The sequence below is a fragment of the Anopheles ziemanni genome, chromosome 2, assembly GCF_943734765.1.
Source record: "Anopheles ziemanni chromosome 2, idAnoZiCoDA_A2_x.2, whole genome shotgun sequence".
NCBI lineage: Eukaryota > Metazoa > Arthropoda > Insecta > Diptera > Culicidae > Anopheles > Anopheles ziemanni.
The window spans coordinates 92,710,416-92,737,708 of NC_080705.1; the positions used below are offsets into that span (position 1 = coordinate 92,710,416).

Genomic DNA, 27,293 nt, shown 5'->3' on the forward strand with positions numbered 1-27,293 from the left:
GATTCGTTTATTTACGTTTGGAATTGTCAAAAGCATTTCAAGTGCAAGGTTCGTCAACAGATGAGGTGGGTTCAATAATTAATATAGGAAATGTTTTATTATAAAAATGGATTTCTTTAGAAAAATATAGGAATGTCTAAACAATTGCGTTCGACACAAACAAAACTAAGAGCGATTGTTGAAAAATTCCTTTATTTTTCTTATGAAATTAAGGCGTTTTGTTGAGGATGAACCTACCTCGTCTGTTAATCCACTTTGATTTATGTATTCAATTTGTCGGTTTTGGCTATTTTTCCAAGTTGTTGTTATTCTCAATAGTGAGGAACATGCTGTTTATATCATATTCAACTACTTTTTTGCACTTAGTCAATGTTATTTTACATCAATTTTGACAGTTTGACAGTTATTTTTTCAAATGCAGTGAAATAGGGGTTAAGGCCCAGTTTTGGCCCACTTCAAAAATGATTATTTTATGGATTTTGTGACTAAAATCATCTTTAGAAACTGTTATTTAGCTTTACCATTGCTAAATAAGCGAGATTAAATGCTTAATTTGGTAATATGACGGGAGATATATTTTATAATGCTGAACTATCTGCATTATGGGTTGAAAAAGTGACAGCTGCTTAGATTACGATTAGCGATTTTCTCAAAAAATACTTAAACAATCACTCCTAAATTTGGCATTCAACTAGAATAAATCGATATTATCACTATAAAAAGGTAGGCACGCATTTTAATTTGAAATCAGGGTAATAATTGAACGCCTTTCCAGTGGGCTAAAACTTCCACACTTACCCTATTTCGATAGTCCGCATCGGAACACGCTATGGATGTGTTGGTGCCACAACATGGATATGCTGGGGAACACAGCGGGCTTCTAGTCAAGCCGCAAAATGCTTGAAAGCCATCATACCTGTGTGTGCCGCTGCTAAAGTAACACGTCGTGCTTCGATTTCGTCATCGCGGTCGGTTGCTTTCCGTCGTTTTGGGGTGTGGTGTGAAGCTTTCGTCTGCGGAACAGCACTGATCGTTCTCCTGATCGTGCTCTAATATCGCGTTTGTTAACTTTGAAAAAATCATTTAACGGAAAAGAAACGCCTGGTGGTGGATAAAATCTTTTTTTTTGATATTTGAAAGAGTGATCTGCGAGCTAACGCGATCATCGTTCCGCGACGACCATCTTCCTCTCAGTGATCTTCCATCTTGTCCAGAAAGTGAAGCACTGCTTTTGCCTGCCTCCTTTCCCTCCCCCCAATTCCAGTGTGTGGTGTTTCTAGTGCTTAAAAGCGTACCGCGCAAAGCAAGATTCCGTTGTTCGCAGTAGTGAGAAGAAAGCCAAGAAACGCGATGTGGAACAACAACCTGTCGTTGCTGCTGGGAGTGGCGCTAGTGATCGCGTTCGTGGGCTCCGTTCGCGGGCAGCGCACCCCTACCATCTCCTACATTACGCAGGAGCAGATCAAGGACATCGGTGGCACGGTCGAGCTGGAATGCTCCGTCCTGTACGCCAGCGAATACTCCGTCCACTGGATCAAGACGAGCAACGATCGGTCGGATGTCGTCTTCCTGTCGACGGGCAGCTCGCTGGTGCTGAAAGACTCGCGCTTCTCGCTGCGCTACGACCTGTCCTCCTCCTCCTACACGCTGCAGATCAAGGACATTCAGGAGACGGATGCCGGCATCTATCAGTGTCAGGTGGTGCTGTCGGTAACGAACAAAATTACGGCCGAAGTGCCGCTTAACGTGCGTCGCCCTCCGATCATCTCCGACAACTCCACCCAATCGCTGGTCGTCTCCGAGGGTCAGCCCGCCCAGATGGAGTGCTACGCGTCCGGCTATCCGGTGCCACAGATTACCTGGCGTCGCGAAAATAACGCCATCCTTCCAACAGGTAAGTACGTTTATTACCTATGAGGGCTTTGGTCGTTTCCTTTTTTCCAGCGGCAGCCATTTCTATGATCTTCACGTGTTCGTTAAAATCTCGCTCACGTAATGCCCACACCGTGACTCATATCGCGATCGCGATCGTATAAATAAGCATAAGCAGTAAATACTTGGAACCTGAAGTACGGTTCAATGACGCAGTTCGCGATGGAAAATAGGTCATAACGATCATTATTTAAAAGTTTATATTTGATGATCTGTAACAATGATTCTACTTCGCGTATGTAGGGTAATATGTAAGCCAAAATATGTCTGCGATGTTCAGACCTCTATCAACATTATAAGGCTAATAATTTTAACGATTGTCCTTTCTTTGTTTGCAGTATTTATGTTACAATGCTTTGTTTGAAAGTTGGAGATTTTTCCCACAAAATTGTATACCGCCAACTCCTTACATGTATTTTGTTTTCGGTGCTACCGGAAGTGCAATTTGCAGAGACGTGCATGCGTTCAGTTCTGTGAACATGAAAACGATGAGAAAAATATAAAATTCAAAAACCCTGCTTCTACAAAAACGCAGGTGTAATTAGATGGTGATTTTGTGCTACAACAAAAACCAAAAGACCGAACGAGAAAAGGTTCTCGGTGTCCAGGCAACACCACACCGCCGGAGCATAATATTAGATCGATTCTGGCTAGTTCTAACCGAAATCAGCTCACCCTTGCGAAAGGTTACCGATCCGTGACGCATGTTTTTCTTCACGTTGTTCTACGTTCTGTTTCCAACATGCTCGTTTCTTGTGGCGTTCCTTCCGTTGCGCCTTCTTGACTTTACAGCCCTCCCAAAGATGATGGTGGCGATTCTCTGGACACAATCGACCGATTGTTAATCTTTTCTTTTCCCGGAACGAATCGCATGGTCCGCCATGGACGAAGGTGGCTCTCAAGGACCTACTCTTTGTACTTTGACCCGCGCGCAGGGAAAGTTATGACACAGATATCGCTACGGTTTATCTTACCTGTGATTTCATGGAACAAAAACGTCAGCTGGGCAGGTCAGGTCCATCGTATCGGACAAGCAGAGTGAGTGAATGTTTCAAGTCGTCCTCTTCCGGACAGCCAAGAACAACGGAAATGGTCCACAAGGGAAATATTGCCCCGTGCTGCAGATCCTCTGCATGTACCTGTTTGTTGAACTTTGTTGAACAATAACAACACGAGTAGGTGTTTATATGACCAGTCAAGGTTTTTTGCCTAAGGCGAGGTTTCATTTGTCCAGCAAAGGAAGGCCCAAAACGTCTCGGACCTCAAGCTTGTTTGATGGTGTCGGCAACATTGTTCTTGCTTTCTCTAGGCGCCATAGTAACATTTCCTTTTTTTTGTGTCACGTCCTGTACAAAAGGCTACACAAGCGCCAGAAGGTGAAAGAAAGTGTGCAGTTTAAGGTACCTTTCCGTCCGGATGTCGTAAGGCCACATAGATAAGCATTTTTTTCTTTTATGTGTAATGCGCAACCCACATCAATTTTATGCATCTTTGAATCGGCGGTTTCTGCAGTCGAGGCGACAACTGGAATTGAATTACACTGACTTCCCCCCACTTGTAGCGAAAGCGACAGGAACGACGATCATGATGCTGATGATGATGATGATGTAAAGGCGCAATCCAAATGGATCATACAGAGGACGGGGTTTGGGGAGTCGTGCTGAACTAGAATTTATTGTACTCTCCACGACAAGAAGAAGATGTTGATCGCGGGATCGAAAGTGAGAGATCACGTGGTAGGAAAGTATTCGCCAGCATTCCACGCTATTATGACGCCTTCGTCCGAAGGGGGAGAATGATAATTGAATTCGATGCAGTTGATAACGGACTTTTCATGCTTGCTTGCTGTCAGCACGCCAGGCACTTGTCCGTCGGTGGCTCGTTTTTTTATTTTAAATAAGATGGATTGAAAAATGTTACGGCCATGCGTTTACGACTCGTTGGGTTTCGTTTTCGCAAAAGCATGCAAAAACCGACTGACAAAACGAACCAAATTTAACTAAACACGTGTGTTTGATTGCAAATTTCGAAAGGCCCTTCGTTGCGGTTCCAGGAAGCGTGAAACACTTCTAAGACCAGCCTCGCCCTCCCATTTTGTGCATAATTTAGTTCCGCCAATCGGCAACCTTCTTTGCAATTATGCAAACACCGAAGTCGTTTTCCTGCCACCGTACCGAAAATAATGTATTAACTGCTCTCGTTTCTCTCTCCCTTATTCCTCCTCCGGGGGTCGCTTTCTTTTGCATTTTCATGTTTAAAACAAACTCGCCCTCGCATATGATTTGGCCGGCAGGAAAAGTGAAGGAGCTGTTGCGAAAAAATAGGGGAAAACAAATAGATATTACCTTTCCCAAATGGAGAACCCCCCAATACGGTGAGATTTCGCACAAACAACAAACATCATGTCTCGGTTGAATCGAAAACCCGGTGCGCCGGTTCTCATGAGGAAGTGTGCTGCACTTCCACGGTTGTTCCGCTTTGCATACAAGCATGCAAGCAGGCAAATATTATGCTTAAATTATGCAAACCCAGGCGGGGGTCCCTCGACGGAGCGTGCGCGGGGAGATCAATCTATCCCATATTGCATCGGCCGTTTACGTTTAAGTGAAGCTAAATTCAATTTGGCTCCCGTTGCAACCACGCCCGGTGGTCTAGGGTTTACATAACCAAGCAAGTTTGTAAGTGATGACTCTTAAGTCCGAACGATTTCGTAAGAGTAAGTCAAACGAGGTTTACCTTTGGACACATCTTCTTAGGAAAAATTTGGAGCATCTCGGATTCCACTTGTTTCGTTCACGATTTGAACTCATGACCCAAAGAGAATAAATATTAAATGTTCCAAAAATACATCCCACGAACGTCCCGGAAAATGTTCCGATCGTTTTGTGGATCCCTCGCTCGCTTGGCATAATCAATTTACACCCTCCGATGTAAGGTTAGATCTTTGAATGCCACTTTCTCGTCTGAAGCGGCTCTTGAATTATGTTTTGAGAAAAAAACACGAAACTACACCACGCCTTGTTGTTGTTGAGACGGACAAAATTAACACCTCCCTTGAGGCTTTTTTGCTTGGGACATACACTTTGATGCATCGGAGATCACTCCTACAGGCGAAACATACTTCCAAGATTAACGTCAGAATGTTCAATCCGTGAAGTCGTAGTAAAATCCCGAATTCATTTTCGTGTTTGAAAACATTTGATGATCTATGGTAGGAGTAGGGTTTGGAAGAAAATCCCGCTACACACACACGGGTAGTCAAAAGTCGTAAAACGTAGAGGATCACCCATTTTTCCCACTGTGCGACACCGATAGGACACAGTAGGAGGATCTGTGGTGGAGATATTATTTATTACAGCACAACCGACACTCTGGAAAAACTGGAAATGCCACATAAGAAGTCGACGTTGAGCCGAATTCAAATACGCACCCGCATCGGTCCTCGGTTATGGTAATGTGTTTACCTACAAAACAGAGCAACGGGAGGCACTTCCCGCTGGCTGTAGGAGCTCAGCTTTACATTCAATAGACCCTAGGAAGGCGGTATTGGGGCGTGCGGTTTATTGATGGTAAATATTCTAACTTTCACCATTAATGCGTTCCAATTGCTTCACCTCTTTTGAGCATTCTTTGTGTTGCAATGGGCGTATACTAAACACGACCGACTTTTGTTATAAGAGGACAAATCTTGTACGGATCTGACATCGAAGGTGTTCAATGGCAACTCCTCTCGATTCGACGTTTAGAGCTGTCGTAAATATGTACACACACCGTACACCGTAGTAACGGAAGGCTAAGTCCAAGTTCACCTCCCAATACCACCACCCCCCGGAATAAAGGGAGCCGCCTTGGAGATTTCTTCCCGTTATTACAAAGAAATCCCTCACCTGGTGTGTGTGTGTTGGTGCTCGTGCCCTTTCGTGCCTTTTTGGAGCATGTTGTTGGTTGTTGGCTGTGTGGGTTCATTGCGATCGCGTCTCGCTCCTTCTCTTTCGCTCATCTGGGGTCTTTCCCCCCGCCAGTATGGCTGACCCCCAAACGCACAGCCCTCCTGGTAGAACAAATGCAGAACCGGTTTTGGTCCATTCAGGTTTTACAACTACCCGAGCCCTTGTATGATGTTGCATGTCCGCTCGATCGACACAATAGCGCATGTTGAAGGGAAAGTTGAACGAAGGGAAAGAAAGAACCTCTGGGGGGGGGGTGGGCAAGGGGAGGGGAAGCAGAAGGTTGGTGGATTTAGTTTGCATTGTACATAAAGAGGTTGTGTTTTGCACCGTTTCGCGCCAAACTTTCGCGAGATCCACTCGCTCTCCAGCCGATGTTTTGATTTTGGAGGTTGTTCAAGTTCCAATGGTTAGTGTCTTTTTCTACATTTTTATTTGAATAAATGTTACTCGTTAACCGGTTACTTTTACCATTAGTACATTAACCTAATCGACGTGTTTAATCTCTTTAATTAGTTCCTCCTCGGTGCTTGTAACATTCGACCGAAAGAACTCGAACCTCTTTATGCATCAAAGAAGCACCTTTCAAGACGCGTGGGAGTACTGTATGTTACTCTACGTCAGAATGTAAAGGAGGTGATTAATGATCTCTTCCGTCCCTTTGAAGAACCTTCCCAACAGGAAGGAGTATGTCTGGACCCCACGTTTGAACGTAACACCTTTGTGCTGTTCCAAAATTCGTCAATTCCCGTGGATCCAGAGCTCAAGAAGGTTCATTCATGGTGCAAGGGCGTTAGATAAATGGACGTTAATTTGAAACCCCCCCCCCCCCCTGCGAAGTATGCTCCAAGGTTTGGACCCTCGCGTCTTGTCGTACAACCAAATCAAGGTGGATTGTGGAAGGTTCATTAAATTATGATTACGGAGGAAATGGTTACGGTCTTCTACACGATTTTTGAAATGTTCTACAGTTTTTTTTTTCTAACATGTTTATACTCCGTTCATAGCTATGAGTCTTTTTCGGGGGAAAAAAGGGCCCAGAATCCATGGGATGAAAAGGGGCCAACAACCTCAGGCAGAATTACCTAGTAAAGTGTCGAATATATTTTGACTTATTTTAGCCTTTAGACGAATTCGGTGTGCGAAGACTTCTGCCCAATATCGAACACTATGGAAATTGACGGTTGCATCATCGGTTTCCCGTTCACCTTTTTTTTGCGCCACACGCTCGGAGAACGAAACAATCAAGAAATTAACTACAAATGACTCACCGTCAGGAGGGGGTGTTCCTAACGGTTGAATGAATGTCTTCCGTTGGCAACGCTTCCAACTTCTCGCTCCGATCAATAGCGCTTGAACATCACGAACGAAATCCAGCGGCAGCAGCGGGGCAATTACCCGGAGCGTAAAGATGCAAATTAGATCTACGGATCCTCTGGCACCCGGGGTTTCCTTGGACTTGAGATAACTCGCCCTTCTCGTGTGGAAGACAGTACAGGAGCAGAGGTGTACCCCAGGAAGGGAGCGAAGATCGCGATCGTTGCTGAGGAAATTGGTCCTCACCTATCGCTTATTGGCCCTATGACGAGTCTAAAAACGAGCGATGGTCGGTGTATGAGGTGAAGAACTACGAAAGAGGAAGAGACAGTGTGTGTGGATTATAATTCGATCGATTAGACGTTGGTTTTGCGGTTACGACGCCGGCCACAACCAGTCAACGGGACTCTATCAGAGGGCACGGGCATAGAGATAAAGAAGGTGGACCTTCCAGTTGATCGAATCTGTTCGGAGCTGTTGATGTTTCGACGGATTTTTATGCGCCGTTGAATAGATGGAGTTGCAGTGGAGGAGCCAACGAACGGCACATCGCGTTCTCGTTGGATTCTCAATCCATCCGCGATCACCCAACCCCCTAGTTCCCCGTCGTTGTATTTGTCTATGTGCAGGCTGCACATAGGAGCATACGAACGGGGCCACGATCTCCAGCGCATCGCCTCGCTGGCGTAGCATATCAGGTCGTTGACTTCTAACCGATGGCTTCGCTTCGGTACGAAGCTCCGTTCGATTTCTAGGTCCCCCTCCCTCCGTTCACCCGCTATCCCTGCTTCTCCCCGTGGCGATCGTTATATTCGCGCGATGCTGTGGAGAACGGGTACGGGATGTAGGCACCTCCGTTTCTCATTGTTACGGGTTCGCACATCCGTGGAGAACTGGCAGTACGAACGGATTTATGCTTGCATGCTCGGAAAATTATGTCGAGCGGTTGGGTCTCCGGGAGCGGAGAGGGGGAAAAGCAACGGGAAGGAAAGGAGGAAGTATTGTGCCCGGCGTACTTTCTATTCTAATCGTTTCGCCCAATGCCACCAGCATTTTCGCGCGCCATTGTCGATCGCTCGCCGGTGGCTTGTCGAGCATTACGCCATCTTTCTTTGCGATAATTGAACGGAATGGGAATCATGGAATGGGGAGTGGAACTGGAAACTGACGAGGGGACGAAATACCCGGTAACTAATCTCCTCACGATCGATGGTGATGGGCCCTTTGACACGAACCTTCCAATTTGTTTTTATTTACCTCCGAACGGGGCGATCCCCGTTGGTAACGGGTCACATTCTGCTTTCGTCAGCTCAGCGGTATCAAATTGGGTGTATAAGAAAGTACTTAGCCATAATAGATGCTGGTTATGATTTTAAACATTTCCAAATGTAGGCATATTAAATTAAATTTGAGTAACTTCTCATTTACCCTTTTACCAAATTTCCTTCGACAATACAACCAATCCTGATATCTGGAGCATAAAAATAAATGTTCTAATCCTGAAGAAAACATCATGCCTTGTTGCCATCATCACCAACTTGTTAGTATACCTAAATTAAGATACTCCATCGCGTTGTACTGTTTCTCCAACGCCTCACGCACCACAATCGCATCGTATCTTGTCCTGTGCGGTGGTGTTTGTTAGAATGTCAACTAGGGAGGTGTCTCATGAAGTGTCATGAACCGATAAAACTGGTGTTTGCCTTCTCGTCTGCCCTTTTGGTGTAGCATATACGCTCAGCTATGCTGTCGATAGGCGTCACACGATCGTGTCGATTCGATCTGGAATTTTATCGTGAGAAGCAACCGATGTCTCATGTCATATGCGTTTATCGACATCATGGGCTGTAAGGGAGTTCTGGACTTTAAAGTAACGGGTCGGCCGGGGGACTCGTCGCTCACTTCGCCTAATTGTTTGACATACAAGACACCCTCCAAGCGTGATCTAGAACGAATGCGACCCCGGTGGTACTCGTTTCTAGTTCTTCGGCTCCGGAATGGAAGACGCACGATGCGTGTCGACGATAACCTTCTCCTCCGCCAGAAGTTCGCCCAACGTAAAGGGCGCAAGAGGCAAGAACAAGAAATCCAACGTACAGACACCGATCGTGACGTTTGGCGCTGGTGCTTGATTGTTGGTTCACCATAATTGCACCAATTAAGTGCCCTTTTTCTTTTTCTACTTAGCCGTGCAAACGCACACCGACGCGCGTCAACCTCCTCCGGGAGAGCGGGTGATCGTGGACGAACCCATCATCCAGCCATTTGGCCATCTGGTGGAGCAGAGCCACACTACACCAGCGTCCGATCGCGCGTTAAGCTAGGTTATGTTTCTTGGATGTTCATGTCCCGGACCATCCAGATGATATCTCGGGCGCACACACGGGGATGACACAAAACCAACTTCCAACTCCGGCTTCGAAGAAGCTGACCTCCCCAGGCCTCCTAATCGTGACCACAAGACGCAGTGGATTGCTTTCGCTCGCCTCCGTTTCCTGCGTTTGAGCGAGAGAAGGAGAAAAAAAGGGGACAAACTGATCCCGCAGGTCGCGCTGAGGCCAATCATTATATTTAGTCAACCATTATGGTCGCAGATGATGGAACGACATGTCATGGGCACACCATGCGTCTTTAACAGACACACACACACACACACTGGTCTTTGGGGTGGAACCGTGGGGGGGAGGCGGTGTGGGAGCATTAATAGAGATCGAGATGAGTAAAGCTTTCCGATGCGATGAACATCGGGGCACATATCAGGCACCAACCCCTCCAACGAGCACGATGATGAGGTTGATGGCGATGATGACAGTGTAATGGCGGAAGATCAACAATCAATTTGCAATGGTCTTCCCCCGCGTCGGACGTTTTCCCTTTCCCTCCCCCCATTTGGGAGAATTGAACGTCCAGCATTTTCTTTAAATGTGTCACTTTTCGATCATTTGATGAGCGGAGTTTTCGGACCTTTGGATGCGTACGATCATCTTCAATTGGGTCAAAAGAAATAAAGTTAGCCGTCTCGTCCCCCTTGAACTTTCCGTTCTCTTCGATCTTCCAACGTATTTGTGTGCGTAAACTTTTCTTTTTTGCGTTTGCCTTCCGCCGCTTTCTCTCCGTCTTTTCCGAAGAAGTAATTAGCTCAACTGTCTTCCGCCGCCGGCGATGCCCTGTGAGACGAAAGACAATTGGGAGCGGTTTCTGGGCTCGCTTCTACGAGCTCGGAAATTAAATTGTGATGCTTCCGAACCAAAACCAACCCCTCCCCCCGCCTCCCTTCTTTGCTTCTAATCGGGAAAGATTAATTTTCGGTCCGGGAATGGCGAGCAAAACGTGATTAATGTAGAGTGGATCTAGTGCGGAAGATACTCGGAGGGGAAAACAACAAGTAGGCTACGACCTTATTTAGGTGTTGCGGTGTTGCCTGAACTTTGAACCCTCCGTTATGGAAATGTGTTCAAAACTTTCTAGATTTATGGTGGCATAATTCCACGACGACCAGTAGCTTATCTTTGCTGCAGTTATTGTCGTGTCGTATAATTCATGCATTTGGGAAATGGAAATTGGCACTCGGCATGCGTGGGAAAAGTGTGTATGGAAACGGAGGAGAGCACTTTCCAAGACTTTGTTCAACGAAAGTGGTCGTTCGTTGCTAGGTTGGTGCTCAATATGACCACACTTGGTTATTCATTTTTCTTGTATGATGTCAGTAGATTCAAACGAAAACAATCTAGTCATTTTAGCTTTCCGAGCAATAGACATCTATTTCTCGGAAAGATTAGAGACGGAACAAATAAATCTCAAGCTGAAAAACCCGCTTAACCAGTAACCGGTTCAATCAACAGCCGACCATATTTAATCCACCGTTATGACAACTCTTCCCGTGTGTGTGAGCGTAACCGGAAATGGCCGGAAAATCGCTGCCAATCGTCGTCGCCCCGGCTCCCGGCGCCATTTTGCTAACGTATGCGTCCTTCTGGTTCTGCCCTCTCGAGTGGGAATCGCCCTGCGCTCCGTAACGGATGATTGACATTGAATGGGAGGGTAATTGGGTCCAAGCGGTCGTAGCAGACGGGTAGGGCTCTCGGGGCCCGTTCCTAACCTCAAATCGGCGAACGTTATCGCGCCAGAGAGACCCTACCGACACGTTCTTTGATCCCTGGGTAGTACTGTGAGGAATCCCTCCTCGATTAGTTGTCCACGGGTGTCCGTAAAGGTTGGTTCCTGTTCAGTTCTGCAATCGCTGGCAATTATCATGTAACTAATATACTTCCCATTGGCTACAAACCCTCGACGGCAAAGATCCTCCTCCCTGCCGTGCACGCCCGAGAAGGACAATCCCGATTGCCGTTGGGATAAAGCCAAAGGGGGAAGTGTTAACAACTGCTATTGTTATTGCCGGGAGGATATCTTGAGTACTTTGGAGGACTGGGAACAATGCAAGAATTTGTCGGGATTCCGATGGCGAAAAGCAACTCCGCACCGGGAGAAGGAAGTATCATCAATTTAGAGGTTAGTTTTTTCATTCGTCAATCCTCGAAGAATATTTCGGAAGGGTTTTGGGCCCTTTCCGTTCGTTCGGTGCAGCCACTTTCGAATGCTTCCAATAACTTGTGAAACCCCTTCACAATTTCTTAGTTGGAATGAGAGTTTTTTTCCCCGAAGCTTAAATCCCGCCGGTCCGCTTGGAATGGGACTATAATATAGTTTTTATTAGGTTATCAGAGCGCAGTTTTATTACAATACACGTGCTCTGGGGCGCGCTGCTGGAAAGGGGTTTCCTCGCACACACGGTGATATCGAACTAGATTGGCTAGATGTAAATGGGAGATGGATGAAACTAAAGTTTACAACTTTTTCCTCTTTCTCTCTCTTTCTCATGGGGGAAAACGCTGGCATGCAGTGGACGTGATGCTGTGCCCATCCACAGTGTCGCATCGCATCTAAATCCGTTACCCGCCGACTTCCGGTCGTCGTTCGGAAAATTGGCTATTCATAACAATTAATAACAAGTTAGAGAGAGCGGAGTTTTTATGCTGTGCATCCCTTTTCCCTCGCTGTGGAAAAAGGCATTTCAATTCAGCAGGGGGGAGGCTAGAAAGCAAAAAAAAAGCCGAGAAATGATTTGTTTAAACATTGGTGCGAAACTCAAGGGTGTTCCCTAGGTTCCATTTCTTCCATAGAAGTAGAACCGTTTCGATCGACCGAGTTTTACTCGCTTCCCTTTCGTGATTTTCTCCTATTTTGTATAAACTCTCTGATGCAAATCTGCGCAATTAGGTGCAAACGTTGTTCTGTCCTCTACCCTTCCGATGGTTCCTGACGTCCTGATCTCGTACGTTGATCTGCTGGCAGAAGGATAGGAACACGCACCCCTTTTTTTTTGGTTTAGCTTCGCAGAAACGTCCTTTCCTAACCCATAATATTTTGCCATGTGTGGCAAGTCATAAATTTTCTTCCAATTTCCGCCACGGCCCTGTATATAGTACGTCTATGCAATATGTTTTATGTTGTACAAATCGGGTCCTACACGGGGTTAAAAATGGGAAAGAAGAGTTGGACCTACCTGTGAAACGATACCGCCATTTGTCAGAGTGAACTACGTTAGTTGCCTTTTTTGCTGGGTTCGTCTCTTCGCCAAAAAGTAAAGGATCAAGGTTCGATCGGTTGAACATTCCACCGTATTTTGCGTCAATATTTTGTTAGGATCGGTTCCAGTCCCGACGGGTACGATAGAGCAGACGAAGATCGATCGAGGTTGTGTTTCTTCGACCCTTGTCTATCATCCAAGTTCTGGAACCCCCAAAATCGATGGCAAACCGTTTTACTGTGCCGCGTTCTTTGCTTATCTATCGTCTAGTCGCCTTTGGAATATGGTTTTGTTTGTTTTGCATCCTTTCCGGCTGTTTTTTTCCAACTGGCGGCGGCGGTGTGTTTATTTTTCCCCGTACAACCGGGTGTTTGCCGAGGAACGGAGTTCGATTTACTGAAGTTCTAAAGGTCCCTGAAGGCTGGGGTGACTCATACACACAGCGCAAGCACATTGACGCAACAATGTGTAAAGGCTCACTTTTGGTCTCGATTGAAGCACAAAATAACGAGTGAAAGAGGGAGGATGTTTATCGGGAAAAACGTTTAAGCCGAAAAAAACAGGCTGCCATCAACACAATAGATAGTTAATTGGGAGTTGCACTTTGGTGAAGGTCCTTTCCGTTCGCAGTGAGACGAAGGATAAATTATCCATTTTTCATGGCACACTCAAACCCTCCGGTCCTGCGCTCATTTTCCAATCCCAAATTTCACTCAAATACACACACACGGATACCCAGTCAAGGCCAGGTGAATTAACGGATGCAAAACCACATCGTAGACAACAGCATATACGACAAGGGCAGTGACTGTCTCCTGTCAATTGCAACCAATAAACATCGTTATGCCTGCTGAACAAACCCCGCCGCCGCCGCCGCTCCCCTTCGAAGGTTCGGCGACGAATTTATGCACCTTTTTACAGTGGTTGACAGGACTCCCCGGGTTTGACCCGGGCCGCGTCCTCCAACCGTAAGCCATCAAATCGAATAGAACCATTTAAACGGGCTCGGTGCTCCGTGTGGTGTGCAATCGTTTTATGGTCACGGGAAAAACGAATAAGAAAAAAGACAAACCCCAACCCACCCCTAGCAATAACAATCATGACCGTGACCGATGACGAGTGGTGGAAGTTTTATGGATTTTGGCGGAGGCTTTTCCTGGCTTTTCCTGTCCTTTCCCGGTCCTGGTCGTTCTGGGTTGCATTATGATTGCCATATACGACGCTGTTCCGAACCTTCAAAACGTTTATTACCATTTTTTTACTGTTACTTTCTACAAAACATATCGACTGCTTTTGCGGTCGTGAAATCCTTCGGGACGGAAACAAATCTTCCTGGCAGTTTTTTTCCTGGAGTTTCTACACGCCCTGCAATCAAACCTCCCAGCTAAAAGGGAACTAAATAAACATATCCTGTGTATCCTGGATGGCGGTTGGTTTCCGCTATTTTTTAACAAACGTGCAGGTAACACTAGAACTACCGCATGTTGGCACTTGGACCTGTTTTGGGAAAATACAGGGATTTTCGGATGATATCATACCAGTACCAGCATTTATTCCAACTGCAGCACATGATATTCTAACTGCGTCAGTTGAACTTATAACGCAATCATGTTTATTATAACTGTGTCAGTTGACATCTTGTTTAAAAATTCCTTTCGTTTTCTAATGAAATTAAAGCGATTCATGCGAGATGAATTCACCTGCTTTGTAAATCAACTTTGGCGTGTCAGTCATGCGATATACGTTTATACTTGTTAGTTACGTGCATCGCTCGACCTGCCATACCAACTTTATAATATCAACTGCTACGATTCTGATTTCAACTGACACAGTTATAATAAACATGATTGCGTTATGAAATCAACTGGTACTGTTGGAATATCATGTGCTGCAATTGGAATAAATACTGCTACTGTTATGATATCAACTGAAAATCCCTGTAATTTAGTTTTGAAAAAAAAAATTAACCAAGTCATAGCGAATAATTTTATATTTTGCTATCCACCTCTAGACCTATTCGTTAAAAAGAATATTGAAATTTATCTCAGTTTTTTTTATATAAAAATTCAAACATAAAAGATTCAAATGGATCGCCAATCGTACTCCTAATATTCGCAGGATATATCCGGAAGGATCAGGAAATTCTCCGGTGAAATCCGAGGTTTGGAAATAACGGGTACCTTGGAAAGAGCTGCCGATAAACCAACAAAATTCACGATTGAAGGAGGAACGATGGTCAGTTGAGCCGGCGGCGGGACGTTCCTTTGCGGTGATCGGTCCTTATATTCCTTTTTGCCTTAAACTTTCCCTCCTTGAAAGGAGTATTTCGTTCGCGTGTTACCTGAGTGACGAGGACGGCGTGCCGGGAAGCGGAAAATAATGATGGCAAATAACCCCGACGGGGGTGTGTGTGTGTGTTGGGGATGGTACGTCATCGTCTGACGGGTTGTCGACCACCTCATGAACCTCGTGGCGACATCCGGACTAGACACGCTTCTACCTTACGATTACACGCAGACGCATACCAAAGTGCGGTGGTTTTAGCGACCCTCCCAGACCCAGATGCACCCGCTCCAAACCCCGGGGTTTGGCTCTAGACCTTTTTTTTTTTTGAGCAATGTTTTTGCGCCCACTTCCAACCTTCCCGCCCGCCATGATCGATAGTCGAACGACGCGGATCAGACGCGTGGTTAGGGAATATTTCATGCACAAGTGAACCCTAGACACGCGAACCTGACTCCCCTTTCTTTTAGTTAAAAGCAACCTTTTTTCGATATATTTGGTGTCTACCGCAAAGACCTCAGAATACCCAAGCGAGAGATAGAAGGGAGTACCTTTAGCCGCAAGGATAATGGACGAACGGGAAAAGGACAAACACACACTTCCCCACTTCATTGGGGCCTGTGCCTTTAATGTGCCTTGGGTGTCAAAACCCATTTCCTACCCGAAAACAATTTAAGATAGTTTCTAATTAGCGACAACCGATGCGTGTAAAGCTGTTGAACCGTTGTTTTTCGTCGCTTTTTCCATGAGAAGTAGCTCCTGTCAAAGGTGGGTGAGTTTTCCGATGATAACGAGCCTAGCGACCGGGGGCCCTTGTGTTGCGTGGATAATTTGATGGAAAATAGACGAAATTCAGGATCAAGGACGCGCCTTTTGTGAGACAAGCTGGAACGAGAGGTTTTCAGTTTGATTAAAAACCTTTGACTAATTAGACAAACGGTTCACAGAAGAGGGAACACAATCCCGGTCCCCGAGCCCTTTGCCACCTGACTTCGAGGAAAGTCACGCCATGATAAATCAATTATCTTCACTTTGGTTGGGCTTGTATTTGTGCTTGGAAAGCTAGTCCCTCTTTCCTCGACACGAAGTCACAAAACTCAACTCAACGAAAGAGAAGTTAAATTCCCTTGCGAACCTAAAATGCCTAACGTTCGCTTCACAAAAGCGAATGTCGTCCGGTTGGGGCTAAGTTGGAAGCTAAATTTCCTATTTTACGACCAACCCACTGCCCTGAGGGGTAGCGTTTTATGCGTTCGAACGATTGCAGCCGTCGGGTTTCGATTGGCTAATCGCTCGATTGCCTGCCTTTGCCTTTTGCCGGGGTGGATAAGTGGATTATCCATACTCCCTCTTTGATTGAAAACCAAAGTGTCGCAAAGGATGTTACTTCGGCGTCGCCAGGGGAGAACTAGAATCCCTTTATACCCTGCGTACGAACGACGGTGCGGTAACTTATAATCATCGAAAGAAGGCCAGAAAGATGACACATAATGAAGACAAATAACGATTATTTTTATGTCCCATAATCGAGCGAAATAGTGCAGCGGAAAAGAACAAACAAACATAACCGCAAATAATCCATTAAAGTTTGCCCTGTTACTTAACGACGCGAAATTGTGACCTCGTTGGGTTCTCCGTGCGAGATTCCGATCGATATTTTTTCCTCACAAAAATTGGCACAGGGGTTGTTCGGGGGAAAAAATGAATCATGTTCGTTGCACGCACCGCAAATGAATAAATTATTCGCACATTAACGGACAGGTCTGTTATTATTTGTCTGCAACGTAGAGAAAGAAAGCATATTTTGTTGTTTTTGGACAACCACTATATGGAACCTTCTGCTTCGTGGAATCGATATTTATGCTCCATCATGGCAATTAACATACTCTTTCTGAGGCTCCTCGAACCCGTGGCTATATCGGGTGTCTACAATCTAAGGATTGCGTGTTTCGATCGGTGAAAATGTGGCCCCTTTGAATTCTCGATAATCATTTACCATTAGATGGTGAATTTCACTCTGGAAGTTGCAATTATAGACGATAAAAAGCTTTTTCCTAAATAAACAAAACATAAGTTTGGTTGTATTTTACAAGTTAGTAAATTAAAAGAAACAACATCTGATCACAGAGAAGCGATTAAGCCCCAACCACGTTTTCCTCCAAAGTGGAATCTTCCCCCGACGTGTGAGATTGAAACGTAGAATCGTCCCCATAATTTTCCACCCCACTCCGAGCCCACTGCCGGACGAATGCGCGTGGCATGGTTTTATAATTGTAATTAATTAAATTTTCATTGCATTGTTCCAGAAGAGAGAACTGCGATGGCGGCGACAAAGCGGTCCAAGGGCTGGAAGGATCAATTTAAATTGCACCCACACATTCTTTCGGCCCCTTTTGGTGAAGAATTTATGACGGAACCGATGCGTATCAGCTACGTTGGGTAGGGAGGAAGGAAGGGTACTGTTAAAAAAGGGGTTGTCCACCTCCAACATGTTACAGCCGGCGCCGGAGGCATCAAACAAAACGCGGTGGGACGAAAAACTGCACCTGCTGCACCTGCGGGCTGCAAATAAAATGGAGGTTTTCCACGAAACTACGAAAATCGACATTTCTCAAACCCACCCGGAAAATGTCCTTCGCGTACGGGAAAAATACGATCTCCCCCCACGCGCCCCGATATGGTTGTCGGGTTTTATTTTCGTGGTGTTTTAATGTTGTTTCCGAGTCGAACAACATCAAATAGAAAACCACCCGGAGATGGAAGCCAAATCGACTCTCGGTGGATTTTTCGATAAATAGAACAACGCGCTTTTGTTGCTCGGATCGTTTACTTTGGCGCAAACTTGGCCGGCAAATGTTTATCTATTGAATTATTTAAAATATTCATTTCTATGAAAGAGACTTTGAATTTCGTTTGTTTGCATCCGAAGCCCCCGGAAGGGAAGTACGATCCTTGGTACGTTTGCATCGGAGTTGGTGGCCTCTCGTCCCTTCCATAGGGACACCTGGACACCCGCATCAGTGCGAGGAATTTTTTAGCAACACCCTTTGCGTGAAGTTGTTACGTTATGGAACTGAAACACACGGTTTTAACTCTACGCCCTTCCGATGCTTCCTCTCTTGGCCGGAAATAACCTTCCTTTGCGACATATGCTGGCTCGCTGGCGAACGGAAAACGCGGGTCGCGCGTTCCGAGTCGTTCAACCGACGCAAACAAAGTTGGGGAAAACACATGCGCCACACGCGACAGTCGAAATGATTTCGAAAAAGGAAGGACACTCGTCGAAACGGGGTTGGTTTTCGGTTTCCTCTTTTTGAGCATCCCGCAAAAGAGACACTCCTGCGAGCAAAGGGAAGAGAGCGGGGAAGGAAGGGTTCGTTGCCTGTCAGGCAAAAGCTAATTTATGAGTGCACACACGACGAACCCCCCTCCTCAACCCCCCGCAGGGAAAAGCGTTGTTCACAAATACGATTTCGATGATGCCAGGCAAAAGGTTTATACTTCTTTTTTCCTTTTTTCCTTTGCAGGTATGCAATGCCGGAAACCGATCCTGTGGGCCCCCCGAGCGTCGTTAAAGTGCTGCGTCGGTTTGTCATTGTCCTTGTCCTTGCAACCTCGGTGTGTTGTTTGAGGTTATGTAGTTGGCCAGCGAAACAACAGCGCGGGACTGCCCAGGAGGGAACGATTTAAAATCCACACTTTCACTGCACCCGGAAGCGAAGGAAAGGAAGCGGCTTTCGATCGCTCGAATATGCCAAAATGGAATATGGCAGAATTGGAAACACACACACACACCCTTCATAAGGGGTTGCAAAAGGACGCAATACCAATTACGCCTGCAAACGATCCAGCGTACCTTTCACCCGATTCAGATCGCCCCCGGGATATATGGTGACTTTTTGGCTGAAAAGAAACCGAAAGGACCCTTTTTTCGACACCCCGGCCCCTTTCCCTTTCCGGGTGGTGGCATTGAGAGCGAAAGAAAGGAGCTGGAAGAAGTGTGAGGGTGTAGCTTCCGGGTTGCATTTTGCCACCGGCTCATCAACCCCGAACCGTTGAGGGTCGTGTTCTCATATCTTGCCGAAAATATGGTGTCCTTCCATGGTCGCCGTAAAAACGAGGACATTCTTTCCACCATCAAAGCGAAATATGATATGATAACGATAACTTGATATCGATAGTACTTTATTTTTCACCTTCCTGAAAAGTCTGATGAGCTCATCTCACTTTCACACTGCCCATTATGTACACCGATTGTATGCAAATATTTGCATCACAAATGCAATCATTTTCAATGCAACTCCATCTTGTGAAACCATCGAAGTGATGGACAATCGTCTACACTGATCTAGTCGCTTTGTAAGCGGACGAAAACTAGTTCAAAAGCGATAACCGAACCGCGGATGCTGCCTGAAAGTAGGTTCTCTTTTCCGGCCTCATTGGGGTACAAGTTGGAAACAAAGCGCATCCAAGCGTGCGTGTTGCATTTCCGATTTCCATTGTACGCGAGAAACGCGAGTGTGGATTAGAAAATAGGAACATTTGGTGACAAAATTGTCTGTGAGGTCTCATCCAATAATGAGGCCGTACGTGAGTGACGCTAATGAGCACAAACTGCATCCGACCTCGGAGGGAGGGGGGGTTGTAGGCAGCGACACATTAGGCTCATTTCCGTCGAAAAGGTGAAGAAGACAAGGGAAGACAATGTGAAGCTACAAATTGAGCCGCACATGTCGAACCAATCCCCTTCTAACTCGCTAACGAGATCAGTGAGGATTCGGTTGTGAGCAGGGCTTTGCGGATATAGTTTTATTGCTGTCTTTAATTTACTACCTTTTCGAAGATAAAAGAGAAACCATGTTTGTGCGTGATTTATGTTCATACAACAGTATATGGGCACCATAAACTATTTAAATGGAACAATTTCGGAAGCGTTTGTTCCATAAATTTACCCTACAACGATTTAAACTTTTTTGCAAAAAGCAAATGTAATTCAAAACGATAGCTAACCTATGCTTAAAGGACGATACAATTATGTATTTAATCATAGACACACCTTGAATTACATTCTGCAGCTGTTTCCAATTCGCGTATTCCCTGCACTGAATCCAAATTCGTTAGTTCTGGAATAGAAACCTATCATTACTCCACCCTGAAGGTCTATCCTTAGCAGCGAATCGTAATAAGCCAGCGTCGTCAAACAAAATGCCGCAAAAAAAAATGTTCCACTCCACGGTCTAGTTTTCCAGTTTTGTTTCCTAGCAAGGCATGCGTGTATAATCATACGAAATTTGCTCAAATTTAATCCCCGTCAGATGCGTCGACTGAAAGCGTCCGGTATCAGTGCTGCAACGGAAACAGCAAGAAAAGGATATCGAGAGCAATGGATCCCTCTCCGAGTGCATTGTGCCAGCTGGTGGGAAGGTTGTGTTTTAAGTGGATTAAATCTTCCACATCAAGGACACGGGCGTTGAGGGTAGAGAGGGCTTCGCTGTGCAGCCAATAATTCCTTTCGTAGACGGTTTCGCATGGGATTTTCCGTGTCGGTCGAGCCCAAAATGGGTTGCAATCGTATTAAATGATGATTCGGGCGAAGAGCGGGTAGAAGACTTCCGGTACAACGTTGGTCCCGGATGGCATCGTGCAATTGTCACTCGATTTCCGCTCCGTAAGTCACGCACAATCCGCCTGGTTGGTTGATTGTGCTAGACTCGGCAGTGAAATTATGACGGGTTCTCGCTTCTTCCATCGCTCTGGTTTTGGAAATTTGAATGGCTTCGTGGAATGAGGGTTGACAAGAAACTGGAACGTGTTGTAGATTCTCTTAGAAATGATGTTGGATTATGTCATGAAAAATACGTTCATTTGGAATAAATTACGCAAAAAGGCAGACGTTCGCTTTTTCTAGAAGTTGATATTTATTAATCTTACGAAACAATCTTCTCAGTTGAAGTGTTCGCAATGTTTAAAGATGTCGTCGACGTACTACGCAGTTGCAACGACGATTAAACTGCGCCCGGCGTTTTGCCCGGCCAGTTTTTGCTCGCTTCTTGCGCTCCTGTTTTTCGACCTTGGGTGTTTGGCCGCGAACTTTCCCGGCGCGGGCAAGCGAACCGTGTACCTTGCCACCAGGGAGTGGGACCAACAGCTCCAGCTCGTTCGACCGAAGCGATGAGACCAGCAATTCCTCGGAAACCGGACGTCCACCGTTGTACAGCGTAAGCACTTGTCCGGGAACCAGATTTTCCATCTGCTCCATCTTCCTAATGACATCCTTTATGGTGTCCTTCAGTTCTGCACGCACAATCCGTACGACGCCTTTCCGAATGTTGCTTTGTACTTCCATTTTCAGCTTCCACGAAAAACTTCAGTTGAATCTTCAATCGACCTCTCCGAGTAAGAATCGCAAATTACTCTTACTTTCGCAGGAAGTTGCGATTTGGAATCGCAAATTACTTATTCTGTTGAAAAACGTAAAACTGAAAGGATTTTGTTGTTCGTGTCGGTTTTTGGCACGAATCACGCTGTTTCCTTCGGAAGTGTCATAAGCATCTCGAACAGTAGGTAAACAAAATGCACGGTGCTTGTGTAAAGCTCTGCTTAGTCCTTGAAGTAAGTGGATTATGTCCCCATTATGCGCAATCCGATTCCGTAAACCGAATAAAGTATCTCTTTTGCTGTTCCCATCGAGCTTCCGGAGAAGGTCAATGTTATTTGGGCATTCAAAGTAGCATAAGCAATCGAAAGCGGAGGGCTATAAGCGGATCATAGCCGAACCAGCTGGATTGTTTCTAGCAAAAGAGAATTGTATTGCCAAACGGTCGAGTTCCGTGTCGGTTTGCGCATTGAAGTTTATCGTTTTCATTCCCAGCTCGTTTATCATCTCCCCTCGAGCTGGTCGCCGAAACAACACGTCCCACAACGATAATTTAGCCGGGTGTGTAGAGCTGATTTTGATGATGTCGATGCACGCGGAATTTAATGCCAACACCAGCCCCGAATGTGCATCCGTGTGCATTATGTGTGTGCCCGAAATGTGAATCACGACCCGCCCGTGGTTCGACGGGAACGGGCCAATTGCAGAACAATGAAACGAGCCTGGCGCGTCCCTTTGTTTTCCACGGTCCCTCTCGGAAACCTTTCTCCAGAACCCAGAAGGGAAAAATGGTGACAGTTTTCGAACCCGACTCCCATCACCCTCTCTCGTTCAAGTGTGTTCCTCCACTTGAAAACACACGCCAGAAGGGAAATGCGTGCGAGAAGATGAAAGGTGACGAAGCGGAGACACTTCAGAATGGAAGGGACACGGATTAATTTCTCCTCGGGCAAACGTGCTGCCCGGCGTCGGTTTTCCGTTGCGTTTTCTACTATGCCGGACCGAAGAGTGTGACCGTTTTTTTCATTCCTCTTTTTTAATTCTTTTTTTAAGCCATCATTGAGCACAAGTTTTGTTGGGCAACGGCGACCGGCAAGGCTCATTGAAATTCAAACAACCGCGTCTCGCTGAAGTGGTTCTGAAACGGGACACATCACTATCGCCAGATCTCAAACTTCGATACTTGATCGTGCGATACTTGATCAAGTTAAGATTGGTCGAGAAATGCGTAAGCAAACGCCTCGAATGTCGTTAAACAATCATGAGACATACCAGAATACGAAACACTCATTCGAGACCAAAAACAAAACGCTTGCGTATCATGTCCGCTGAAACAGCCTATCGTTTCAAATTTAAATACTTAGAGTCAAATGTTTACACTTTAAAAATAAAGCCAACGTTTGTTTGCGGTTGAAGCAGTATTTCAGACTTTTAGTTTCATGGGGTATGATGCTAAATAAAGATACTTTCTAAGGCCAGGAAATGAAACGCGAAACCTCTTCCGGTTTGATAAATATGTTCCTATTCAAAAATCTACCCTCACAAAACTGTCCGCCAACAGTGCCAACGGTGTGGCCACAACAGAATCTTATCTCCGCTTGCGACCAACGAAGGTCGGAACGACCAAAAACCGTCGTTATGCAACGTTCACGTGTTGTTGCTCGATAGCAAAAATATTAAATTTCAATTTGAACATCCACAACCCACTGAGCATCGAACGTTGCGCCTCAGACCCATCGAGTTAAATAGAAACATTATCAACATTAGTCGCGATAATACTCTAATTTCGTATCGGTTACCGTGGCGTTTGAATTTATGCTTCGCGTCGGCGAGTTTCTGGTTCATTTCACCCCATGTGATGATCATAAAGACGGTCTTCCAGTGTTCAAGTACCATGGGTTTGGTCGCACTTGACTTTTAATGGTCCTAATGCTGGCCGAGATTTCATTGCTTTTTACGACGGAAAGTAATGGCACATAAAACACAGAAAGACAGACGAAGAAATTTCAAAGACACAAACATTGTGTCGTACTAACTGTGCCCAGACCGTTGATCGTAAAACTATATTGTGTAAAATTTGAAAATCATATTCTTGGCGGCCAAGTCATACAACCCCCACGGTTGCCATGATGCTCACCATTTGACGCAAGCTTTATTTCAATCTAAAAACTGCATCTGATCACACCGATTCATCGTATAATGACTTCATTATTAGTCTCAACCAGTTGTAGAGCCGAAGGTAGAATACTGACCTCTCACCCCACACCGTTCGTGGGTGTGTTGGGGAAAACGAAACGGATGGATTTGTTCCGGGCTGTTAAACCCTGTGACATCTCCAGTCGCGCGCGAAGGCCCCGGAATGGGAATGAGAATTATCCTGCGTCAGGACATAAAAAGGAGTGCCGCCACAGTGACAAATAACGATAATTTTTCTCCCATTTCACCGAGCGTGGCATCGGAGGGAACCGCTTCCTAACGCGCGACAGCCTAGAACCGTTAATTCATTATCATGTCCATTTAGTTTCGAGACAAAAAAAAGGCCCAATCGGATGTGGTTGCTCCGTATGCACGTGTCGTTGTGCGTAGCTAACCACGTGAGACGTTGTCGAACACAAGAGGTCGTAGAAAAGAAGAAAAAATTAAAAACAGCCCGAATGTCTATCGTTGCGTCGGTTGATATTATTTCCCTGCGTGCCTGAGTAATTACTATTCATGATCGCCGTACCGACCCTTTTTTTGTGTGGGGTTTCCCAAGCTGGCCAGCGCGAGAGAAGGGACACAACAAATTATCGGTGCACCAGCAGCAGCAGCAAGCATTGTGCTCACTGACTCGCGACACATCAAAAACCCAAAACCCACCACCCTGCACCTTGGCCTGAACGTCCAACCATGATGATCAGCAAAGCGCAAACGATAAAAAAAAACGCGAGCAGCAACAGACAACAGATTGTGTCCTGCCGGTTTTCGGCGTTGGCGGACCCGCGAGCCTAAGCATCATCTTGCTTTTTTTTTCTCCGCACACCGGAAGCCATTTTTCTATGTTTGAAAGTTTTCGTTGTACGAAGGCTCGATGTGCGGCTTATGCTGTCCTTGTTTGGGGAAAAAGGGAGGGGACTGAAACTGAGGGGGAAATGAAACAACAACCACAAACACCACTACCGTTTGTTGCTTGTTTGTTTGTGGTCTTTAAATTTTCCCCAAAACGGGAACGTATTCTTTCTCCCTCCAGTTCGCTTTGCCGGAGGTACGTTTTATGGCGTAAACTGTTGCAATAAATTAAATTAATTTTGATGTTCCTTACTAATAAATTGTTTCGCGTGTGTTCTCTCACTCCCTTTCGTTGCAGGTGGCGCTACCTATTCCGGCAACGTGCTGAACATTCACGCCGTGAGCAAGGAGGACCGTGGCACGTACTACTGCGTGGCGGACAACGGTGTCAGCCGGGGCGATCGGCGTAACGTCAACCTGGAGGTGGAGTTTGCACCGGTCGTCACCATCCCGCGGCCACGCGTCGAACAGGCGCTCCAGTACGACATGGATCTGGACTGCCACATCGAGGCGTATCCGCCACCGGCCATCCGCTGGCTGAAGGACAGCGTGCAGCTCTCGAGCAACCAGCACTACCAGCTGTCGCAGTTCGCTACGGCGGACGAGTTCACCGATACGACGCTGCGTGTCATCACGGCCGAGAAGCGCCAGTACGGCGAGTACATCTGCCAGGCGACGAACAAGCTGGGCGAGGCGGAGGGCCGCGTCGAGTTCACCGAGTCGGTCATTCCCGTGTGTCCGCCGGCTTGCGGGCAGGCGCGTTACGGCGGCGATGCGAGTACGGTGACGGTGTCGAGCTTCCTGTTGCTGGTGGCCACTATCCTGGCGGTGGTTGCGGCGGCACAGCACGTAAAGCACGCGTAAACCCGTGTGCGAGAATGGACCAACTTTTTCGTGCATTCCATCTCTTCTTTAGCCGGCAACCGACAGAGCAACCAAAACGATCGACAATCCATTCCATTGACCATTGATCATCACTAATCCGACACCTGATCACCTCAGGACTCCGAATCTCAGGACGTCCGCAGGTTTTTAGATAAACATCACAAAGACCTTCCGCAGGTCAATCATGGAAAATACTATCATATTTGAACCGAAACCGACTTAGGAACAGCAATTTTATATACAATTTTTGTACCGAGAACTTCGCTGTTCTAATGCGTGTACCTTAAGGTCTACCTCCAAGACACATTCCAGCTTACCCAAACTATTAATTCAGAAACCGATCAGAGATAGGGCAACACGTTCCGAATGATCTACTAACAAGCATCAAATACATATCTCGAATAGCTAGAAGTAAGGATGGTACTCTTCATCCAATATTGTTGCCGAAAAAGAAGATGCAATCCGGAAGAGTAGAGAATACACTTTGACTTACGAAATGTGTGGCTCATCGGAAACGGAAGACAAAACGGTGTGTGGTAGACAAGGAAGGAAAAAGAAAAGAAGTTAGGAAATCATTCAAGTGGGTAAGTCGACCCTCAGATATGCTAACTTTCGGCAATCCATTAATTAAGTAAAGCATATACAACCATTCCCTCCAAGGTATCTGTGAACATGATAGCTCTTGTACGTAGGAAGGGAACTGACTTCATCTCCTCTTCGTCGGCTTCTCGTTAGACTAGCCAGCAGTGGGTGCGCAGTGCAACGGGAATGCTACTCTAGTGAGAGCAGCGCAAGTGTTTTGTAAACTTGGTAGTCCCAGTTTCGACACTTCTTGTATAATTTTATGGCTACAGTATGTCGTCCGGGCATAGATTTAGAAGGGAAGGGCGAACGAACGCGCGGTATATGGTATAGGAACTCAGCTCGTCGCGAGAGCGACTTTCGAATGCAAAGAGGCAAAGCTTTTTATCCGTACGTCGGTCCCGCGCACAGGAATCCAGGCAGCGTGGCAGAAATCAAAAACCAAGCGTTTTATCAGTTCGAGGCAGCTTTGCTGGCAGTAAATTACTTCTTCGTAATTGTAAGGTTTTTGTGTTTAGCTAAACAATAAGTGCTATATAGGAACTTGTTTTTTCTCTCGATCACGTTTTGAAAAGTAAGCAGAACGAATAATTTTAGTTTGCCGAAAACACGGTGTTTTGCCGCGCTCGTCGATGGGGGCGGTGAAAAAACAAATAATTTCAAGGCTTAAAGCAATAGAGTTTTTGCTTGACGCAATGTCGCTTTCGATGGTTTTCACTCGTAAGAATATTTTCGCGGCCAGCAGTGTATAATGTGAGAAAATTTCTAAAAGCAATAGGCAACAAGACGACAGGATACTGATGAATGTAAGCAGCGACCGAATGAATAAAGCGTTTTAAGTTAGATTTTAATAAAACTCAAGCGTGTTTTCATTTTGTAAAACTGTTGGTTGATCAATTTTAAAGGATTTTGTAATTTTTCCGGGAAATTTCCGGTCTCTGGTAGTGAAAGGGATATTTAACGAAGACAGAAACCCTTACAATGTTAATAGTTCATAAAACTACCGTTATTTGGTGGTGGCGCTAAAACCACATTTATCGAAGATCGGAACCAGAGGTACAAAGCGTTACATGGTAACGTATCTATTTGAAAATTATATTTTTCTATTTTACAGAAACTACATTTGAAACTTTTTTAAGATTCTCTTGTTTGACTTGCTAATTTAGACGAAAAATGTTCAATGAACGAGTGTTTTTATACAACAGAAACAGCTTTTTCCGTTAAAACCTTCTCACAGTTGGTTGGGTATTTTAGTTTTCTTCTTCGCAGGATAAATGGTGATGGGAGTTATCTTTTAAAATAGAGAAGATGAGAGTGAATTGCTAGGGGAGAGAAA

The 27,293-nt window shown here is 45.7% G+C and overlaps 1 protein-coding gene across 1 annotated transcript; it reads left to right on the plus strand.

Annotated features, from left to right (window-relative positions):
• Positions 1 to 939: 939 nt before the first annotated feature.
• On the plus strand, positions 940 to 26,807 carry LOC131281961 (lachesin). The gene is made up of 2 exons (XM_058311337.1): positions 940 to 1,894; positions 24,789 to 26,807. Exons 1-2 carry the CDS (start codon positions 1,351 to 1,353, stop codon positions 25,352 to 25,354), a joined length of 1,110 nt encoding a protein of 369 aa, XP_058167320.1. The 5' UTR covers positions 940 to 1,350; the 3' UTR covers positions 25,355 to 26,807.
• Positions 26,808 to 27,293: the final 486 nt, after the last annotated feature.

What these genes read in the sequence shown, in the direction of transcription:
- LOC131281961 (XM_058311337.1), top strand. Translation starts at nt 1,351, where the DNA reads ATGTGGAACAACAACCTGTCGTTGCTGCTGGGAGTGGCGCTAGTGATC. An exon ending in TAACGCCATCCTTCCAACAG is followed by an intron (nt 1,895 to 24,788) that starts GTAAGTACGTTT and finishes CTTTCGTTGCAG; the next exon opens with GTGGCGCTACCTATTCCGGC.